Source organism: Aphelocoma coerulescens, chromosome 5 (assembly GCF_041296385.1).
Source record: "Aphelocoma coerulescens isolate FSJ_1873_10779 chromosome 5, UR_Acoe_1.0, whole genome shotgun sequence".
Classification (NCBI taxonomy): domain Eukaryota; kingdom Metazoa; phylum Chordata; class Aves; order Passeriformes; family Corvidae; genus Aphelocoma; species Aphelocoma coerulescens.
In genome coordinates, this window is record NC_091019.1 from 30,175,312 (window position 1) to 30,193,609 (window position 18,298).

Sequence of the window (18,298 nt, forward strand, 5' to 3'; positions counted from 1 at the left end):
CTGGCAAGAAATCAGATCTTAAGGGCATTTTTATAAATTTGTGGAGGGAGTGTTCAAAACATTATCACTTATGACCACAAGAACATGGTCTTTTGATACTCTATTTCTAATTCTTGTTTGCAAACGGGTCCCCTTACTAGATCCTAGTGGTTCTAGCACAGAAAAAGGAATTACAGGTAACAGTTCAACTTTGACAAAAATACAAAGGAGCTGCTCCTGAAGAGTTTTGCTTGTGAAGTCTTCAGTAACTTTTTAAAAGCAAACAATATTTCTAATATACGATACTGATGAATGAAGGAATTCTTTTTCTACAGGCATCTAATGAGTTCACTTTAAGAAAGCTTTATCACTGTAATTTATGATACAAGACAAATTATTCTAGTGTCTGCCAAATGCCACTTTTAACCTAAAGCATTTTGCCTATTTTTCCTGATAGCACAAGAAGTCTAATTTTTTTAAAAAAGTTCCCTTTGCCCCCTCATCCATCAGACTGTGGATTGGAAGTCAACTAATTTCTCCTCAGAGAAAGTTTTCCCCTTCACCCTGATCACACTGGATCATTTATTAAAGCTAAATAAAAAAGGAGTGGGTTTGGACTCACACATGAGATGCAAAGTGCCTGCTCTCTAGCAGGTTCGCCCCGTTTTCATTGAGTGCTTCCAGTCGTCTCCTCAGAGCCATCAGCAGTTGTTCAAATTCCTGATGTTGCTTCAGCAGGTTTCGAACAGCATCTACATGGTCCTGCATTTGAGAAAGAAAATTTGATCAAGACTTTTCTTGCTCATATTGTTTCTGTAGCAGTGAAAAAAAAAATTGCACCTTACTTTCCCACTTCTCTTTCAGGCAGGACATGCAGTGTACATTTTGCGTGAGCCCAAGGATGTTCAAGGGCTACAAACAAGCACAGGTTTGTAACATATCTGGTTTCTCTGTTCTAGGTTTCCATTATGGTTCAATTTTCACCTTTTAAGAAAATCTGCATTCTAAATTTATGCCAGCACTCTGGCCCATCTAGGGATGAGCAATACAAAAGACTAACTAGCAAAACTTTATTCTGCTCAGTTGATCCCAAGGTATCAATGTTTTGGGTTCAGCTGAAAACATAGGCAGTGAGAGACAACAACCTCCTTCTTCAATGATTTTGCGAATATTGTCTGCATTTGTTTTTTCACTTCGTATGCTTTAATGTTCTTAAATTAATGAAAGGAAAAGCTTTTATTTAAAAAAAGGCTACATTTTTACTTGAAAAAAAAATTACTGTGTTCAAGCTGAAACCTTGTTTTTCCATGGATGAGTCAATTTTATATAAACCATATGACACGTACAAACAGCAACAAATCGCAGCTCTAGCTGTTTTTAATTTTTTTTTTTTTTTTTTTTGAGGGACAATGAGTTTTCTTCTCATTAAGATGAGTAAGAACATAAGAATGTTAATAAGATCCTGAAAATCAGGTTCCCAAATATGGAAACGCTGTGATCAGAAGAATGAAGAAGCCAATCAAATAAAGAAGATTGTTGCTACTCCCTGGATAGGGAGAAGAAGTAGGAGAAAACAAGATCAGCTGCTGTATATACCCCAAGGTCATCCCCCCGGAGAAAGGCCTCGTGGCCAGAGAGGGCTGCGTTGATACGGTCTCCCTCCCTATTGAACTTCTGCAATTCCAGGCCATCCTGCAGCTTTTTCCATCGCTTCTCCCACATTTCTTCCAGCTCTTTGTTCTCCTTGGCAAGCCTCTCCATGGTCTGGTGGACATCTCTGGTCCTACTGTTACTGGGTTGTTGGTGGATTACAGTGCGCCCAAGCTCTTCCAGTTGCAGAAATCTTCCCAGAGTCAAAAAAAAAAAAAAAAAAAAAAGAGACCTCACTGCATGAGGGAATATGAATTCTCTTTCATCACAGCTCTTTGCTCTTTTGGCAGTGCCTATACACCAAGTTTCCCTCCCTCCCTTTTATTTTTTTCCTGTTGGTTAAGCACCACAAAATACAGCTGTTTTATTGCTCAGGGATACATGCTGGAGGCAGCGAGATTTCCCCATCTGGACTGAAAGCCCACATAAGCAGATTTTCATGCTAAAAGGGAAAAGAGGGCCAACAGTATCTGGAAATCTATAACAGTGCAAAAGAAGAACTGAAAATGATGGCAAATGGAAGTATAAGGCCTGAGAAGAAATGGGGGACCTGGAATAAAGTACAAATGGTACTCTCTGAGAGCGTCAGGAGAGTTTGTGGAATTCTACCCCTGCAAACATACAGCTCCTCCCTCCCCCTACATCAGCCATCAGGATAAGTATGCAAAAGCTGACGGGATTTTGTGTTTGCAGTCTCCTTTTGTCACTAAAGTTCAAGTGCATGTGAATAAAATTTCGGTATCACTTTCATGCACAATTTATATACATGATTTATATGTTTCATTTTCACAGTACTGTTGTCATATCACCCCACTCTGCCCACCTTGACAGAATCTCTCTACCTTTCATTCTGAGAGCCAATTTCTATCAGCAGGTCTTGATGTTCCTTCAGCAGCTGCTCTGCAGATCCCACATCCAGACCCATTTCTTCACTGCTCAGTTTCTCCCGAATGCCCTCTGCCCATAGTAGGAGCCTACGGCTGTCTTGCAGGAAGGACTGTTGGTTTTGGGCCCACTGCACAATGTCCCGCTTCTTTTGGATTTCCAGCTTGAGCTTTGCCAGAAGCCTCTCCATGTTTTCTACCTGCTCAGTGATGGTCCTGCTCTCTGCAGGGTTGGTGTCCTTGATCCTTCAATAAAATACATTCAACTGTATGAACATTTATTTAGAGCTTGAACCAGTACTCTTTAAAATGAATGGATTTGGATATTAACAGTTCCATTAAAAAGAAAGTCAGCTAAAGCAACATATTCCCATTGTGAGTGTACAGAAAACTTAAAGAAGTAAAAATCTTTAATATTTCAAATTTGAACTCCTGTGCACAGTTATCTGCTCTTTTCCTACCATCACCCTTACTTCCCCTGATTACCCTCTTTTGAGACCTAAGTGATACCTCCACATTTTGAATTAGGTAACTCACATTAGTAGAGATAATTTTTTAGAGACATAAACAATCCTTTGGTATTCATCCTCTTACAGCTGTGAAGTCTGGAAACAAACACCTCCCTAGTCACCCAGCCACACTCAAGAGAAATCAGCTCAATCCAGCAGGCAAGTGAGTTCTTTGGGTTTCTAGAAAGAAAAACTTTAAAAGCTACTCATTCTCTTCATAGCCATAATTTACAGCATGATCTTCGAGAACTAGCAAAGAAAGTGGAAACAAAGAGAATGTTCCTTACGATTTTGCAACACTCCTCAAGTATTCAATTTTCCTCTCTATCACCAAGACCTCTCTCTCGATTGTGTACAGTTTGCGCTTGTCTGACTCCAGTCCAGCAGGAGTGTTCCCTGGTTCCAGATCCCTGAGTTGGACCATCTTGTCTTGCAGTAGCACTCCTATGCTCTGACAGTCCTGAAGAAATGTCCTCACATCAGCCACTCCAATCAGCTCAGAGCCTTTCTCCTCCTTCAGAGTTTCCATGCATTGCCATCTTGAAGACAGATAAAAATTTATAGCCATTGCTATACATGAATGATATCTGTTTTCTGTTCAGAAAAAGTATTGTATAAAGATTTCATCAGGACTTGAGTAGGCTGGGCGGGGGTGAAAACTAGCACTCCCTCACAACAGCAAAGTTCATATCAGTGCCATTTCAAACAAGGGGACCGTGCTCAGGTGGCCAGGACACTCTGAACATGATGCAATAAACAACTATGGTCAAAATCAGGCCCTGGCTGTGCCCACTGAGTGACAGGGTGCCAGGAATGCATTCACAACAGGTACTAAATACTCCTGGTGAAGTCAAACATGGTTTGATGTTCCTTTCATGATTTGTGAAGTGTGTCCTCACCCTGATGCTTAAGTAACCAAATCAGCTGCAGTGCTGCAGAACTACTCTGAATACATCACTATCACCCGTGGACAAATTCACATTGTGCTTTAACATGCACACACAAATTTCTACAGTTTAAGTGACTTGGTGTCAGGGTCCTAGGAGCACTCCTCAGTCCTGAAGACATGGCACTGGGCTCAGGGCCAGACTACAGACAGCTGAGGGCTGCCCATTTCCTGCTGGTGGCACTGTTGTCTAGAAAGGACATGAATGGTCAGCTCTCCAATTGCCCCCATGAGCAATCCTCTACTTATCTGTAGCACTTTTACCTGATGTTGATCTCTTCCATCCAAGTCTGGATCTCAAAATATTTGCTGGGACTGATCTTTCTGTATTTAGAAGCTAAGTTTTCAATGTCTTCCAGCTGGCCTTTGCCTGCAGCCAGTTCCGTTAAAAATCTCTAAAATGGAAAAATACAAGAATGAAGAACTCAGGGGTTTTCCATTTCTGTGGACACAATTCTCAATAATCTCTTATATCCACTCATGTCCCACTTTCACAGTTGGCTTCTCCATTTGCCTGCCTGCTGACTCCATGCACACCTGTGCACACAAGTCCCATGCAGCCCCCTGACCTCCCTGGTGTGCACATTACATCTGTGAACATATGTCCCACTCCACTGGGACACAAGTGCACTGATGGATTTTTTCATAATTGGGTACTTTTTTTTAAATGATGTAAGATAAACCACAGAAAGAATCATTTTGTACCATGATATTTGTATAGGATACCATGTTCACAGGAAGATAAAGGGACAGAGTCACATCAGCTTCAGTAATTTGGCATAGTCTGTACAAAAGAAATATCTGATCTATGCAGGACTCTCTAAGTTGAAATTAATGAAAAGGCTCTCAAAACATCATTTCTCAACTTCATCTTTTCTCTTAAAGGCCAATTTGATTTAAAAGGTGTCATCTGTGAAGAGGAAAAAGGGGTACCTGATATTTCTGCTGCATGACCTCCACATTGTCTGCTTGAGGTTGAAGAGTCTGGAAAATGTTCTCTTTATCTCTCATCCATGACTGAAATTCTTCACAAGAGCTACAGAAGCGATAATATCCAATCATCTCCTCCAGAGCCTTTTTTCTGTTCTGTAGAACAGATGAAGACTTAACTATTGCTGTAATAACTCCTTACCTTTTGAAGCAACAGAAAAAAAATCCTTGCATTTAAGCTACAATACACAGGTGGTAGCTTGTAGTTTTCCCAGACACTACTGGGAGAGAATAGAACATGAAATTTTAAGATCACAGTTCTTCTTCCCAGAGCGACAGAGGTTTAAAAGCATAAGAGTATACTTTGGAGAGTGCTCAGCCCCTGGACAGGCAGGGAGGCTGCTGTGCTACTTGCTGCTGCTGGCTGAAGACTTAAGGCAGCGGTCTCTAGAATATGTAAAAGTCACATACAGCATGTTTGTGTTGGTCTTTAGGGCATGATTAGAGCAGCTGGTAAAGAAAAGTAACAAATTGAAAATGCAGGTTACAGTTTATTTTTTCTGGTGTCAGGCAAGACAGCCCAGTGATTTAGGAGCTACAGCAAGCAAACATTAAGGGGTGTATGTGGGAGGGAAGATTATACAAAAGAATCTTCTCTTCATGGACCAAAAATATTGGAATGTAAATGGGAAATTTGCTGACATAAATTGTGTTTTGATATAAAATTTCAATTATAATTTCAAGCCTTGAAACCCTACAGGAATTAACAGGATGAGGCACATTATTAAACTGAAAAGCAGAAGCCAGCACAGCACTTAATTTCAATTTGAATTGATTTGGACTTGACTTTTCCATGAACTGCAAAGCAGAAGGGGATATTATACCTCAGCCATGCTCTGTAGATGTTCATAAAGTGAATCTATTTCTTCCTGGGTCTTCCAGATGTTCTCTGGAAGAAAATGATCATCTGGACTTGAGGTTCCAGTGAATGCAGTTTCAGATGTTGCCCAGGTTCGACTGAATGGTAGCTTAGCTGTCTTTTGATTTAAGTCACTTGGGGCTTCCCTCTTTGTCATCTGTTAAGAAAATGTTAACAAAATCAATGGATGCAAATTTCTGATTTGGATAAAAATTTCACATGGAAGGAAAATTTGGACTTGATAGCTCAAATACAACATTCTGACCCTTGAAACCAAAAATTTCCAGTATTTTTTGGAAACTGTTTCCACTGTTCTATTCTGAAAAAATGAATCAAAAAACTGAAAAACATTTTGGTTTTGTTTAAAGAAGTTTCATTTAGCTCATTTTAAAATATATTGATTGAGTAAAAATTCTCATTTTCTGCCCAAATCAAAGTTGCTTGGTTGTAAGGGCTCTTTTTTATTTTTAGAAGTGCCAACAAAGCAAGACAATTGACTATGCTCATAGTTCTCTTTGTGGTGATGTTTTAGTACCTGAACACTTCCAGTTTCAAAACCTGTGAATCAATACTTCTATTTGTGCATCAACACCATCTTGTCATGTGCTTTTTCACATTTCATAGCAAAGTAATACAATTTTTTTCTAATAAAAATTAATGTTGGATTGATGAGGTAAAGGAAAGACCACAAGTGATGCCCACTGCTCTCAAATTTATTGGGCTAAACATTGAGTGAATATAGACATTTAAAAGAAGCAAGCTATGAAATATGCCATTCATTCATTCATGTTCCCTGAATTCTGTTATTAAATGAGCTGATCTCAAGTCAAAAGTTCTCTTTCTAGTCAGTGAAAAAGAGGGGCACCTGAAGAGATTGATTTCATCTCATCTGCCTTAAAAATAAGGGATGGTATGAATTGCTTCTGGAGTTGTGGGATAGCTCTTCACTACATTAGGGTACCAAAAGAATTTGTTGGGATGTTTTGGTTAAATGTCTGCTTTTAAAGATTATTGAAATTAGTAATTTTATGAGAATACAGATTGAGAATGTATTTATGAGGACCAGTAGAGGGAACTAATATATATAAGAATATTTCTAGAGCTTCAAAGAATACTAACTAGGTGTTTTATGAGCAGACAAGGACCTTCTTCGTCACCTAAAAATTTCCCTCAGTTCTAATAAAAAACTTAACTTGGACTATTCTATTTTGGCAAAATAAATAAAAACTAAATAATTGAAAACCCATTTTGTTTACATTCTTCAACACAATGTGACACAATCCCTCATCTACTTACTGCAGCTGGAGCTTGCTGTGCTGCAACGTCAGCCTGCTCTTTGAGGCGCCTCATCTCAGAGGAATAGGCTGCAATCTCCTTCTCCAGGCGCAAGTGACGGTGCAACAGTGCTTCAGCACTTGATTCATCTTTGCCATAGTCCTTGCTGGCAAGAAGGGGCTGCCTTTCTCGCAACCAGGAGTTTGCTTCATCGATGTCAGCAAAGTACTGATGGAACACAGGGAAGAAAACACTTGGATTCATCCTGAAAGTATCATATCCAGCTCCTTCCTCTTTGTAAAATTATGAATAAGGAGAAACACCATTAGGTCTGTAGCTGTAAGGCTACTTCCAGGTGTTGTGAAAGCTATGGATAAGGTAGCTCTAAACCTGTGAGGTATTTCATGCTCACAACACAGATAATTCACAGAATCACAGTGAGTAAAGAGATTCAAGGATTGCCTATACAGCTCTTTAAAAACTCCTAACTAGCTAAAACTTCATGGTGCATAACAGCAGCATCATACATAACAATGGATGATGTTAGTAGGCACGATGTAATACCAACAGATATTTTCTAAATGTTTAAGGAACAAGCAATGAATTTGGTCTACAACAGAAGTTTACTATTTTCCATAATTTGCAGTCTGCCTGGCTATGGTTGTAGAAAAGTAAAACAAGGTTTTTAGGTATAGAATAAAGGTACAACAGAAAAAAATGAAAACACGTAGTAATGATGGACAAAGAAAGAACTAAAACACCATAATGGTGTTAATCTTGCTAGAGAGGAGAAAATTTAGACTTTCTCAAGAAAAAAGCTGTTCAGTTTTGTTCAAACATTTCATGGAAACAACATACTGAGCAAAATCATCTTAAGAAGGGGAGAATGAGAATGCCTGAGATAATGTGATAAGATTTAAGAACACTGCTTTTATACAAATTCTTTATTTGCAGATGTGTGAATGTTTGTGGGAATAAAATCATTGGTCAGAATGGAAGTGTCAAATGCTTTGCAGGATTTGTGAAGTTCATGGTCAATCTAAGTCTTACAACACATTATTTTGTTGGTGGTCTTTGGAATTTTTTTTCATTTTAGAAATATGTCACACAGCTACCTGATCCCACCCTCTAAAAAGACTCTGCATTAGCACTATCATGTGAGTTATTTCTATTAGCACTTTTACCTTTAGAGCAATTCCCAGCTGCTCAAATCTCCTGCCTGCCTGGCTTGCAAGAGGATTGAGACTTCACTCCCAGAGATCTTTTTGTAGACCAACAGGTGAAGGCTCTCCTGCCTCTGTTGCTTTCCAGGTCAGGGCATGGGGCAGAACTAAGCCACACCCATGTGCCCCCTACCACACACCCCAGCAGAACCCTCTTACCTGTTTGATGAGGGCTGCTGCCTGTAGGCGGCTTTTGCGGTCAGCCACCTCATCTTGGAGCTGCTGCCACAGCTTCTGGAGGTTGTCTGTCTGCCTCAGAATATCGTCCTGGCGCATGGGGTTCTTTTGGCTCAGCTCCCAGCCCCTCCTCATCACATCTGCACATATGGCCCTGTGTGAGTTGCACTCTGCTTCAAGAGCCTAGCACAAGGACAGGAAACATGTCAGCACAGCTCATTCCCTACCAGCCAAGAGAAAAGAGTGGATCCTACTCTCTGCTACTGTCATGCATACATTTCCAAGAGACCCACGTCTTATCTTTTCACCGTCTCTCTCTTTACGCTCATCTCTCTTGGCCAGGAAAAGAAGGTGAAAAACATGGAAACAAGCAACCTTTTTTTTCGCCCATCAAATGTTAGCTAATATGGAAGCCAGTGTCTTCACAAGAAGGCCCACTTCTAGTCCAGTATGGAGCATAGTCCTCCTCTACCCCTTCCTTCCCCTCTTTCGGAAAAAAATCCCTACCCCATACATTTTTTTAAAATTCAAAACTCTGGTCACGACACTTGAGATAAGGATTAGTGTGACAGCTTTCTTATAAGTGCTGCACTGACTGAACTGAAAAACACTGATGTTCTAAAATCCCGCTTTAATACAAAGACAAGGCAGCAGCAGCAAAGCACAATACCTTGTTCTTCTGAATAGAGGCTGTGATCTGGCTGACATCTTTCCCTAATGTTGTCATCCTTGCCAGCTTCCATTTCTCAGAGATCCATGATTCTTCTTCTTTGCAGTCACGGAAGAATTCAAAAAGCTTCAAAGCCTCTTCTAGCTGAGATTTACTGAAGGAAACAGTGTATGACAGTCAGAATTAGGATTCCATGAAGACAGTGGTAGAATAATCAAATAAAAATTTAAAAATCCAGAATTTGAATGCCTTCAGTTCCTCTTTGTTATATACTATGTCATATTTATGGAATAAGACAGATACAAAATTACTTTTCCTTCTTTCTCCAGGAGATGAGGAGATAATCATTTTCTATTCAGACTTCTCATAAAGCAAGTTTTAATAAATGCTGAGAATTCAGCTAATCTTCATCTATGAAAGTGAGCGATCCTTTCAGTCAATTGCAGTCAAGACAATCAAGTTGTTTTTGTTATGTCTTCATAATTAGAGAAATGAAAAATTTTCAAATGCTGGCGAGCTGTGCCTTCTGATTAAAGAATTAGGATTGGGCAACCTAATCAGGAAGAACAGAGCCACAACTACAGCCCTACCGTGACTTGCTCTGAGCTGTAAGTTTCTGGTACAGCTGACGAAGCATCTGAACTTTTGCATAAAGCAATTCTGATTTAACTGTGCTGTCCTTGCTGATCTCTGCCGTCCTCTGGGTGATGTGTGACAATCTGCCATCATAGGAAGAGATCTGCGAGTCAACCAAGTTGTGATTCTGCAGCAAATCTACTACTTCCAGGAGCTGCTTCCCACAGTCCTGGGAATTCACTAGCACCTACAAACAAAGTGAGAAGAAAAAAAAGGCGTCTTCAGACAGTGCATCCAGGGTCTCAGTGCAAATAAATCAGATGAAAGGTTCCTATTTTCTCTCATAGCTTCTAAATGTCCAAGAATGTCAGTTAGGTAAAGCTAAAATGCTGCCTATATAGAGAAATTATACTCTTCTTTCAATTCCACAAGCTAATGGCAACAATCCAGAGTTTCTATCTGCTTCAGTGCAAGTAAAAGGCTCATCAAATAAGCATCTGGTTTTGCACCTAAGATATTTCTTCTGATTAAGCACTCAAGGCCTCAGAATTTGCAGACACAATGAATATCCCTTTGCTACAGACCCATCTGTAGGCGGATTGATTCACAGTTTGTATTTGAAGAATTCTATAATATCCCATTCTATGGTATGCCATAACTGCAATGTTCTTTTATTTGAGGAGCTTACTTGTCTATCTAAATAATGAAAATAAGTACTTTATAGTAATTAATTGGTGACTGATGAGAACCTCTTACCAGTCTGTCTTCTTTCTACTTGTATCAATGGATACAACTGCTAATCCTAGGGTACTATCTTTCCATACCAATCTTTTCCCATATTCTCAGGCTATTGTTATTCCAACGACACTACTACCATTAGATGTTCTTTGTCTCCTAACACTAGGACAGAAATATTTATAACTAAGAGATAGCTCTTATCTTTAATTCGAAATTCACAACTTCATATAGCACAGTTACTCTTTCAGCTTGGGTACAAGGCAACCTGTAGTCATAAGGATTTTTCTGTCTTCAAGGCAAAGGATGTATACATATTTCCTTAAATTACAAAATAAATATGAACCCAGTTATTTCTCATGCTAAAGAGAAGATTTGCGCTCTGACACTCTGGTAACAGTTGGAAATACTTTCTAAGAGCAATCACTATGCATTTACAGTGGAACTTTCCTTTCTCATGATCTTATATACCTGTAAGCCTGAGCTAATTCCCATCTGTGTAATTACTGCAGGTACTTCCAGAAGCTAATTCAGAAGAATTATGTGGAATGGAAACAGAAGATGGTTTTATTCCACTTTTGCTTTTGCACTTGTAAATTTAGAAAATATTATTTCCCATCTTTATTTTACTGTATAACTCAAACCTGTAGTGCATTCCATGTAGTAGGATACCTGGCTTTCTGATTAGGGAAACTCTCTATAGCAAAGCCTGTTTTTTTCTTGTGTAGTTACCTGTGATGATGAACTGAAATGCTCAGTTAGGCATCTAGGTAAAAATAGTGTATTTTTTCTATAGCTGATAGGCTTATCTCCTGTTGTCACTAGACAGTCCCTGGAACATGGGGACACACACTGGCAGTACTGCAAGTTATGTGCTGGTGGAGAAGGCTCTGTACCTGCAGCTCTTTCAGCTCCTCTGTAATGGCATCTATGTCCCTCAGGAGGCCCAGAATTTCCTGCATTGTTCCCAGGGATTGCTCTCTTCTCTGCAGCTGATCCAGGAGATCCTGCCATTGCTTTGAAATGCTCTTTTGCCTACAAAGGAAGAGAAAGAAATTAACAGTTTGGACCAAAGACTTTGGGCAGTGCTGGAGGATTCTCAGTGCTTGCGGCTTTAGAGGAGCTAAATGAACACACACGGCTCTTGACATCAGTGCAAGAGGACAGGCCATAAACATAGGTCAAAGCAATGTTGTTATAGGAGGTTTGACTGGCACATCAAGTGTCATTGACTTTTTAAAATTTAGACGTTGTTTTTAAGAATGTTCATAAAACATCCTTTTCTTTGTTACAGTGCTTTTCCTTGATGCAGTGAAAAGGCTCGGAAACAAAGAAGTGGTCTTGAAATGGCTGCTTAAAGTAAAACTTCAACCTAAACCACATCATAAGTCCCAATCTGATCTCAGAGTTTGATTTACTCTTTTATAACTCTTTTTCTGAGTTTTCACAGAAGGTCCTGATTTTGTCTTAATTTAGAAAACCACTAAAATGCCACAAGAGAAGTTATTCATATGGCATCCTTAGATACTGACAAATCAGGTTACATAATAACATGAGATAATCAGAGAATTTATAATTTCTCAATATTTGCTCCAAAATGGAATAAATCTGAGAATACTGTGCCTTAATCAATCTGTATCTCCCCAAATTGCAGACTGAAATAGAACTGCGTTGATTTTGGGAAAAAAATAGTATCTCTCTAAGCATTTTGATGGCAAATAGAATATTTGGTAGAGATTTTTAGGTATATTCTCATATATAACAAAAATACCCAAAATTATTTCTCGCCCTAAATCAGTCTGAGGACTTGACCATTCAAGGAAAAAAGTCAGAATTTTGAAGAAGATGAAGCGTCTGCCTTATCTGCTGAAACTGTTCACAGGTAGAAGAAATTCCTGACTGTTCTACTCATGAGGAGCAGAGACAAGATTCACAGTTATAACTAATTTTCTTCCACCACACCACAGAATTTCAACTAATTTTCACCTCCACCACTACAAAATCTCACAACCGTCACTCACTTCTGCACGATTTGATCTTTGCCATGATAGTTCTCCTGGCTGATAATGGTGGCCATTTCATCCAAAGCTGTGAAGCGTTCCCTCCTGGGCAGGACATCTGCCACAATGGCTTCCAGCTTCTTACTGGCAGCCTCCATCCTGTCCACACTCTCTGGCCAGAAGTCCTGCTTCCCGATCACTTTCCTCATGTCTTCCAAGTAGGACTCACGCAGGGCTGCCTTCTTCAGAAACCTCTGGGCTAGCTGTTCCAGCCTTTCTAGCCTCAGCATCTCCTTCTGCAGTGCCTTTCCTCGGCTGTGCTCTGACTTTTCCAGGATGATCCAGTGCTTTTCCACATCCTGCAGCATCTTCCCCTCTGGGGGCAAGTATGGCCGTTGATTATTGGCCCTCTGCTTGGTCCTGATGTTGAAGAGATGAGCTTCAATCATGCCCTTCTCTTGGTATTTGGGGGGTTTCTCCACAGTGCGGAAGGTTTTAAAGTTGGCCATGAGCAGCCACATTTCCTGAAGAGAGTTGGGGAAATGACGGTCATCCAGTTCCACCACCTTCTGTTTAATCCATTTCAGGAGGTCAGAGACCATCTGCTCATACTGAAGCTTCAAGTCATCTATCTCCTCCAGGAAGAACACAATCTGTAGTGGGAATATAAAGTTACAAGCCACGTAAGGAACAGAATGAAGCAAGGTGGGTGAACAGAAAGCAGCATCTTCAGCAGTGGTCACATTTTTATAGTGATGTGGTGATAGCTGTCACGTCTGAGGCCAAGTGAAACCCTAAAACAGCCTTCCATAAAACACAGATAAATAAATATCATATAATGTCTCATTATCAGTTTTTATTTAAGAAAACATTAATTTTGGAATTAACAGCATGTATGTGGAGACTGTTAGCAATTCCTGTGTGGGATGACTAGAAAGCAAGAATCACAAACTGAGGGTTCAGATTTTTTTTCACAATCGAAAAACCCAGACTTTTTTTCCCAGTCTCATTCCTCAACCCCAAACAATTTTATCCTAATACGAAATTACACCCTCTTAGCTTCACCACTTAGGATCTTAGGAGACCATCTGACAAGATCCTGGTTCTCTCACATGCACACAGCAGACTGTGGTCAAACAGCCCCTTCTCAATCTCTTCTATTGGAACTGTTTGTCTTTATAAAAATTATTAGAAAATGTTTCATGGCCAAACAGGGCTTTGGTAAAGATGTTAACTCTGATTCAACACTAACTTTTCAAGTCCAAGACATTCACCTGTTTCATTTGGGGCCTGACCTGCCTTTATTTCAAGTTCAGGTAAATACTGGAGCAAACATCTAGAATGAAATCCCTAATAAAATCAAAGGTGTTAGAATGAAATCATTCTTTCTTTCCATTTTACATCTTTTTCCATCTTTGTCTTTTTACTTCTTTTTATTTTTTTCTTTACCCTAACTTAGTAAAGTTACTCCTGCAAATGTCAGGTTTAGTACTGAACAATGTTGCCTGCCTCTATCATGCTGCTGAGTTTGCCTGCCCCAGCCAGGCAGATTAGTGAGCGAGATGGCAGTGAGAAAAGACCCAGACTTTCCAAGTGGTAATCTGCTTTTGCCTACCAGAAAGTGCACTTGGCAATGACTAAGTGCTGCAGTCTTGTAATAGGAGTAAAATAGCACCAGCCTTTAGTGCAGGAAAAGCAGCCCTGTGACATCAGGGCTCCCTTCTGTATTTTCTGCCATCGTAGCCAGTTCTTGCTGAAAGATCTTAGCAAATGCATGGTCACCTCAGATGGGAGAGGGAAAGGAGATTTGCCTCCCCGAGCTGTTTCTCTCTGCCATCCTGGTCACACACTTAGTCTGAACTCAAAGGCTTCCTTGATACATTCAGGCTTCCCTCCCAATCCTATTAGTAAATTCAGAGCTGCCTATTTGAGGGGACTAAGGACATGAAGAGATTAACATCTGTTTCCTTCTCCTTCTGAATGTTTGTGTGTGTCAGAAATGCAGGAAGACAGGAACGCAATATTAGAGACAGGCTAAAAATAGGGAAGGAGTCGAAGGGAGAAAAAGAAGTAGGTAAGTGGAGAGAAAGAAAAGAAAGAATAAATATAACTATGAGAAAATGGAAAAAAGCAGTGGAGCACAAAGAGAATTGAAAAATGACAGAGTAAGCAAACTGTTTATTCATAAAATACAAAAGTTATGGCCTAGTTGCTCCTTATAGTTCCTCTAATATATGCTTGTGGGCTCAAGGACCATTTCATGTTTATCAAAAGATAAATAATTTCTCCTGGCCAAAATCCAGTGACTCGTGTAGGGCAGTGAAGTCCTACTGCCCACTCTCCTCACTGATGCCCAAACTTTGACTGAATTCCAAGTCCTGCTCTCATCTAATGCATCTCTTTGGAGAACATGCTGTTCTAATACATAGAATCCTAGAGTATCTCGAGTTGGATGGTCCCATAATGACCATCGAGTCCAACTCCCTGCTCCTTGCAGGACTACCTAACACTGAGTCTTCTGACAAAGACCATCCTCCAGACATTCCCTCAACACCATCATTGGTGCTATGAGGAGCCGTGTTACAGGATCATCTAATCCTTGCCCCAGACCACATTTTTAGCTCACCAAACCCTGCTTTGCAAAACCTTTTCACCTTGTCACCACCAGGGAAGCCTCATCTGGATTTTTTGCCTCCCATTAAGCAATGTATCCTCCCTCTCAACTGCACAGGCAGATCTCTGAGTCCAGATGTTCATGTGGGATGTGTAGGTTTTTTGCAGGCTATTTCTTTTGTGTTTTTCTCAAAACAAGAACAGATTTCTCTGAAGATAGAAATTTTCTCAAGGGAAGTCATTATCAGTGGAACAACTACAAAATTCCTTTAGTTTTCCATCAGCATGATGTAAGTAATTTTTAATATAACTCACAATTTTAAGTGAGGTGAAGTGCATATGGAAACAGAAAAAAATTTAGCTTAGCTAAATTTAATAAACATTTTATAAAAATGCTTAAAAAATTTAACTAATTTAGCTAGCATTCTCTCAGGTTTCTTTGTTGTTGTTATTGGTGGTGGTATTGAGTTGGTTTGGTTTTGTTTAGCTTGTTTGTTTGTTGCTTTTTTTTTGTTTTTCATTTTCTACTTAAGGAGTTAGAAAGGATGAGGATTTTCATAGGAAATCAAAATCCATAGTTCCACAGAATAAGGGATCATCTTTCCTATTAAATGAGAAAATCGTTGACTAGGTCTGCTTTTGCCTAGTCTTAATCTTCTCCCAATATTATTGAGATCTGTATGCCTCAAGCTTCCTTGGAGCCCCATCAGTTCTCAAACAGAAACTGAGGTCAAAAAGGGATTGATTTTCAGTGAGATAATTGCAACCCTCTTGGAGATCAGAGAGTACAGGCTCCAGGTACAAGTCTCAAGGTACAAGGTCTTTCAGATGGCTGTGCCTTTTGATTCAGTTCAAATGATCCTGAAGTTGAGCTTGCACAAAACCGCCCCCACTTCCAAATTAAGTTTTTAACTTCCACCTTCCAAAGATAGCCACACACTTACTTTGGTAAGTCTCTTTTGTATTGTCTGGCCTTGTTTCAGTCTGGAGAAGTAGTGGTAATAGAGGGACACATAAGTCATGATGGATCTCTCATCTGGATAGGGCACTGCCACATCCTCAGCATCAAGCAGTTTGCTGATTCCAAACTCTTTCTCAGCAACATCAAAAGCATTGTTCAAGTTTTTAATAGGCTGGTCCTGCCGCAGTGAGCTATAGTGGATAAGATCAGGCCTGGGCAGGGAGAAAAACCGAGCAGGGAGATGAAGATTTATATTTGCAGTAAGTTCTTTCAGATCATAAACCATAAACTGTTTATGAGGCTAAGTTAATAGTCATGTAACTGTTAATGTTATGTGACATTAATGCTGAAATTACTTTGACCCTCAACTTCATTCAAGAGCATTGCCCCTTGCCTGCATAGCAGGAAGAAAATTGTCCTTTATGCAATTGAATTACTACTCCCAGCAAATCTCTGCCCTTCTCTTATTTCTCCTCTTCCCTGATGGGTGAAAGCCAAAGCCCACTAGAGAGGCACCTCCAGAAAAGTGAGGTTACTCCCAGGTTGGAAAGTTACAAAATCCCACTATGGTATCCTGTATAAGATGTAGCAGAACTGTTGAGGACAAAGAAGTGTTTGAGGTTACCACAGGTCATTTCTCTCTCCTGCTTTTGGCTGCTTTTGTCACACTTTTTCAAGGGAAAAGAGAAGGGAGAAAGAAAGAGACTGACAAGTTGCTTACTCTATTCCAATTGAACAGGAAGATATACATGCTCACAAAGCTCATACAATAAAACCAGTGCCTAAAAGAACAATTTTAGAATAAGAGCAATGGGAACATGACTGAGGGGCTAAGACCAAATGGGCAGCTTTGTTCACATATGTGATATTCCCCTGGAAATTCAAAGCTATATCCAGCTAAAGAAGCTACCAAGCAGGAGCTTTTGGTTCTTCCTTCCAAGAAGGAGAGAATATCCACTTAAGAAAGAAGAGTCTTCAGTGAGAAAGGGCAGAGAGAATCTGACATTTTCTTGACAAAAACTTGTAATTCAGACCCTGGAACAACTCGTGTCAGAGCTAGAAACAGCAATGAGCAACTCTGCCTGAACTGATCCATCAGATCTTACCTGTGAGCATGTATGAGTGCATTGAAGGCCAGCCCATCACTCCAACTTTTGGAGAAGTCCTTCACACTCACATTGGAATAGCTGGCAGTTTTATGCTGACACCAGAGTAATAAGGCTTCATTGGCAAATAGAACATCAGCTCTGCCTCCAAATTCTTCCTGTAGAGAGAGCAGGGAAAAGAAAAATCGGTGTCAACAATATATGAAAGTAGTATCCGTGAGTTTATGCTTATGTTCCCAAAGATCACTTTGTCTTACTTTTGTCCAATTCACAGATCCTGAATATGATGTATTCAGGTGTGCTATTAGAAGTTATTGACTTTGATTTCATAATACCTTTATAGAATCTTGTTTTTCATATTCTTAGAGTATATGTTAATAATTTAAAAAAGCAGATGCTTCTTCAGAGAAAGAGCAAAGGAGCATCATGAGACTCAAATCTAGAGAGAACTGTTGACAGAGAAATTCGACATGAAGTCAAAAGTCTGTAAAATATTTGTAGAAGAGGGTGAAGAACATAAATGTACTTTCTATCTCCAAGTCACTGTTTTGTCTCTTCGAGAAAAGAAAATGGATTCAATTGCACAAGCAAAAAGACAAAGATACAGTTTTACCTTATCAAGTTTGATAGATGAAATCTGAAATCGAAGTATGATGATCCAGATAAGGCCCAGGATTAAGGTTCTGTCACCATCTACAATATTCTCAGGACCAATAACTTTTACTTGTACCTGCTAATAAACCAGTACCTGTTCAGCATAAAAGCACTCATGTCCAGCTCTCAGTGTAAAAAACTGTTACTGGAGAGGGTGTTCAGGCTGTTTTCTTAAGCAAAAAGGTTTTATGTTTACACCTTTTCATAGGTCCACAGACCTGCAAGCTCCTATATCTGCATTATCCTGCATTATCTGCATATCCTATTGTCTGCAAATGCTTGACAAAGGGATAGTGGCCTCAAAGATTTAAAGTTCCTATATATATTCTGAAAACTGGTGGTTAGAGAGAGTAAAGAAACATATTTCAGTGCTCCTTTCCTCCAAAGGAGAGGAACATTAGCTGTTTCTAAAACATATTACTCAAATAACAAAGATATTAAGATTTGATTAATTTTTTTTTTTCTTTTAATAAAATCCCTGGCCTGCTTTC

General features: G+C 39.6%; 1 protein-coding gene across 1 annotated transcript in view; it reads right to left on the reverse strand.

The window, feature by feature from the left end:
• The window catches only part of SPTBN5 (spectrin beta, non-erythrocytic 5), a 91,257-nt gene that overhangs the window by 69,990 nt on the left and 2,969 nt on the right, over positions 1 to 18,298 (reverse strand). Inside the window, exons 3-18 of the mRNA XM_069015975.1 lie at positions 17,767 to 17,886; positions 17,154 to 17,311; positions 16,031 to 16,259; positions 12,495 to 13,126; positions 11,370 to 11,508; positions 9,753 to 9,985; positions 9,163 to 9,316; positions 8,475 to 8,675; positions 7,114 to 7,320; positions 5,783 to 5,974; positions 4,902 to 5,054; positions 4,233 to 4,363; positions 3,310 to 3,561; positions 2,472 to 2,759; positions 1,576 to 1,822; positions 602 to 741 (exon numbers count right to left, since the gene is read on the reverse strand). Of these exons, the coding sequence (XP_068872076.1) occupies positions 602 to 741; positions 1,576 to 1,822; positions 2,472 to 2,759; positions 3,310 to 3,561; positions 4,233 to 4,363; positions 4,902 to 5,054; positions 5,783 to 5,974; positions 7,114 to 7,320; positions 8,475 to 8,675; positions 9,163 to 9,316; positions 9,753 to 9,985; positions 11,370 to 11,508; positions 12,495 to 13,126; positions 16,031 to 16,259; positions 17,154 to 17,311; positions 17,767 to 17,886 (3,476 nt within the window). The remainder of the gene's footprint in view (positions 1 to 601; positions 742 to 1,575; positions 1,823 to 2,471; positions 2,760 to 3,309; positions 3,562 to 4,232; positions 4,364 to 4,901; positions 5,055 to 5,782; positions 5,975 to 7,113; positions 7,321 to 8,474; positions 8,676 to 9,162; positions 9,317 to 9,752; positions 9,986 to 11,369; positions 11,509 to 12,494; positions 13,127 to 16,030; positions 16,260 to 17,153; positions 17,312 to 17,766; positions 17,887 to 18,298) is intronic.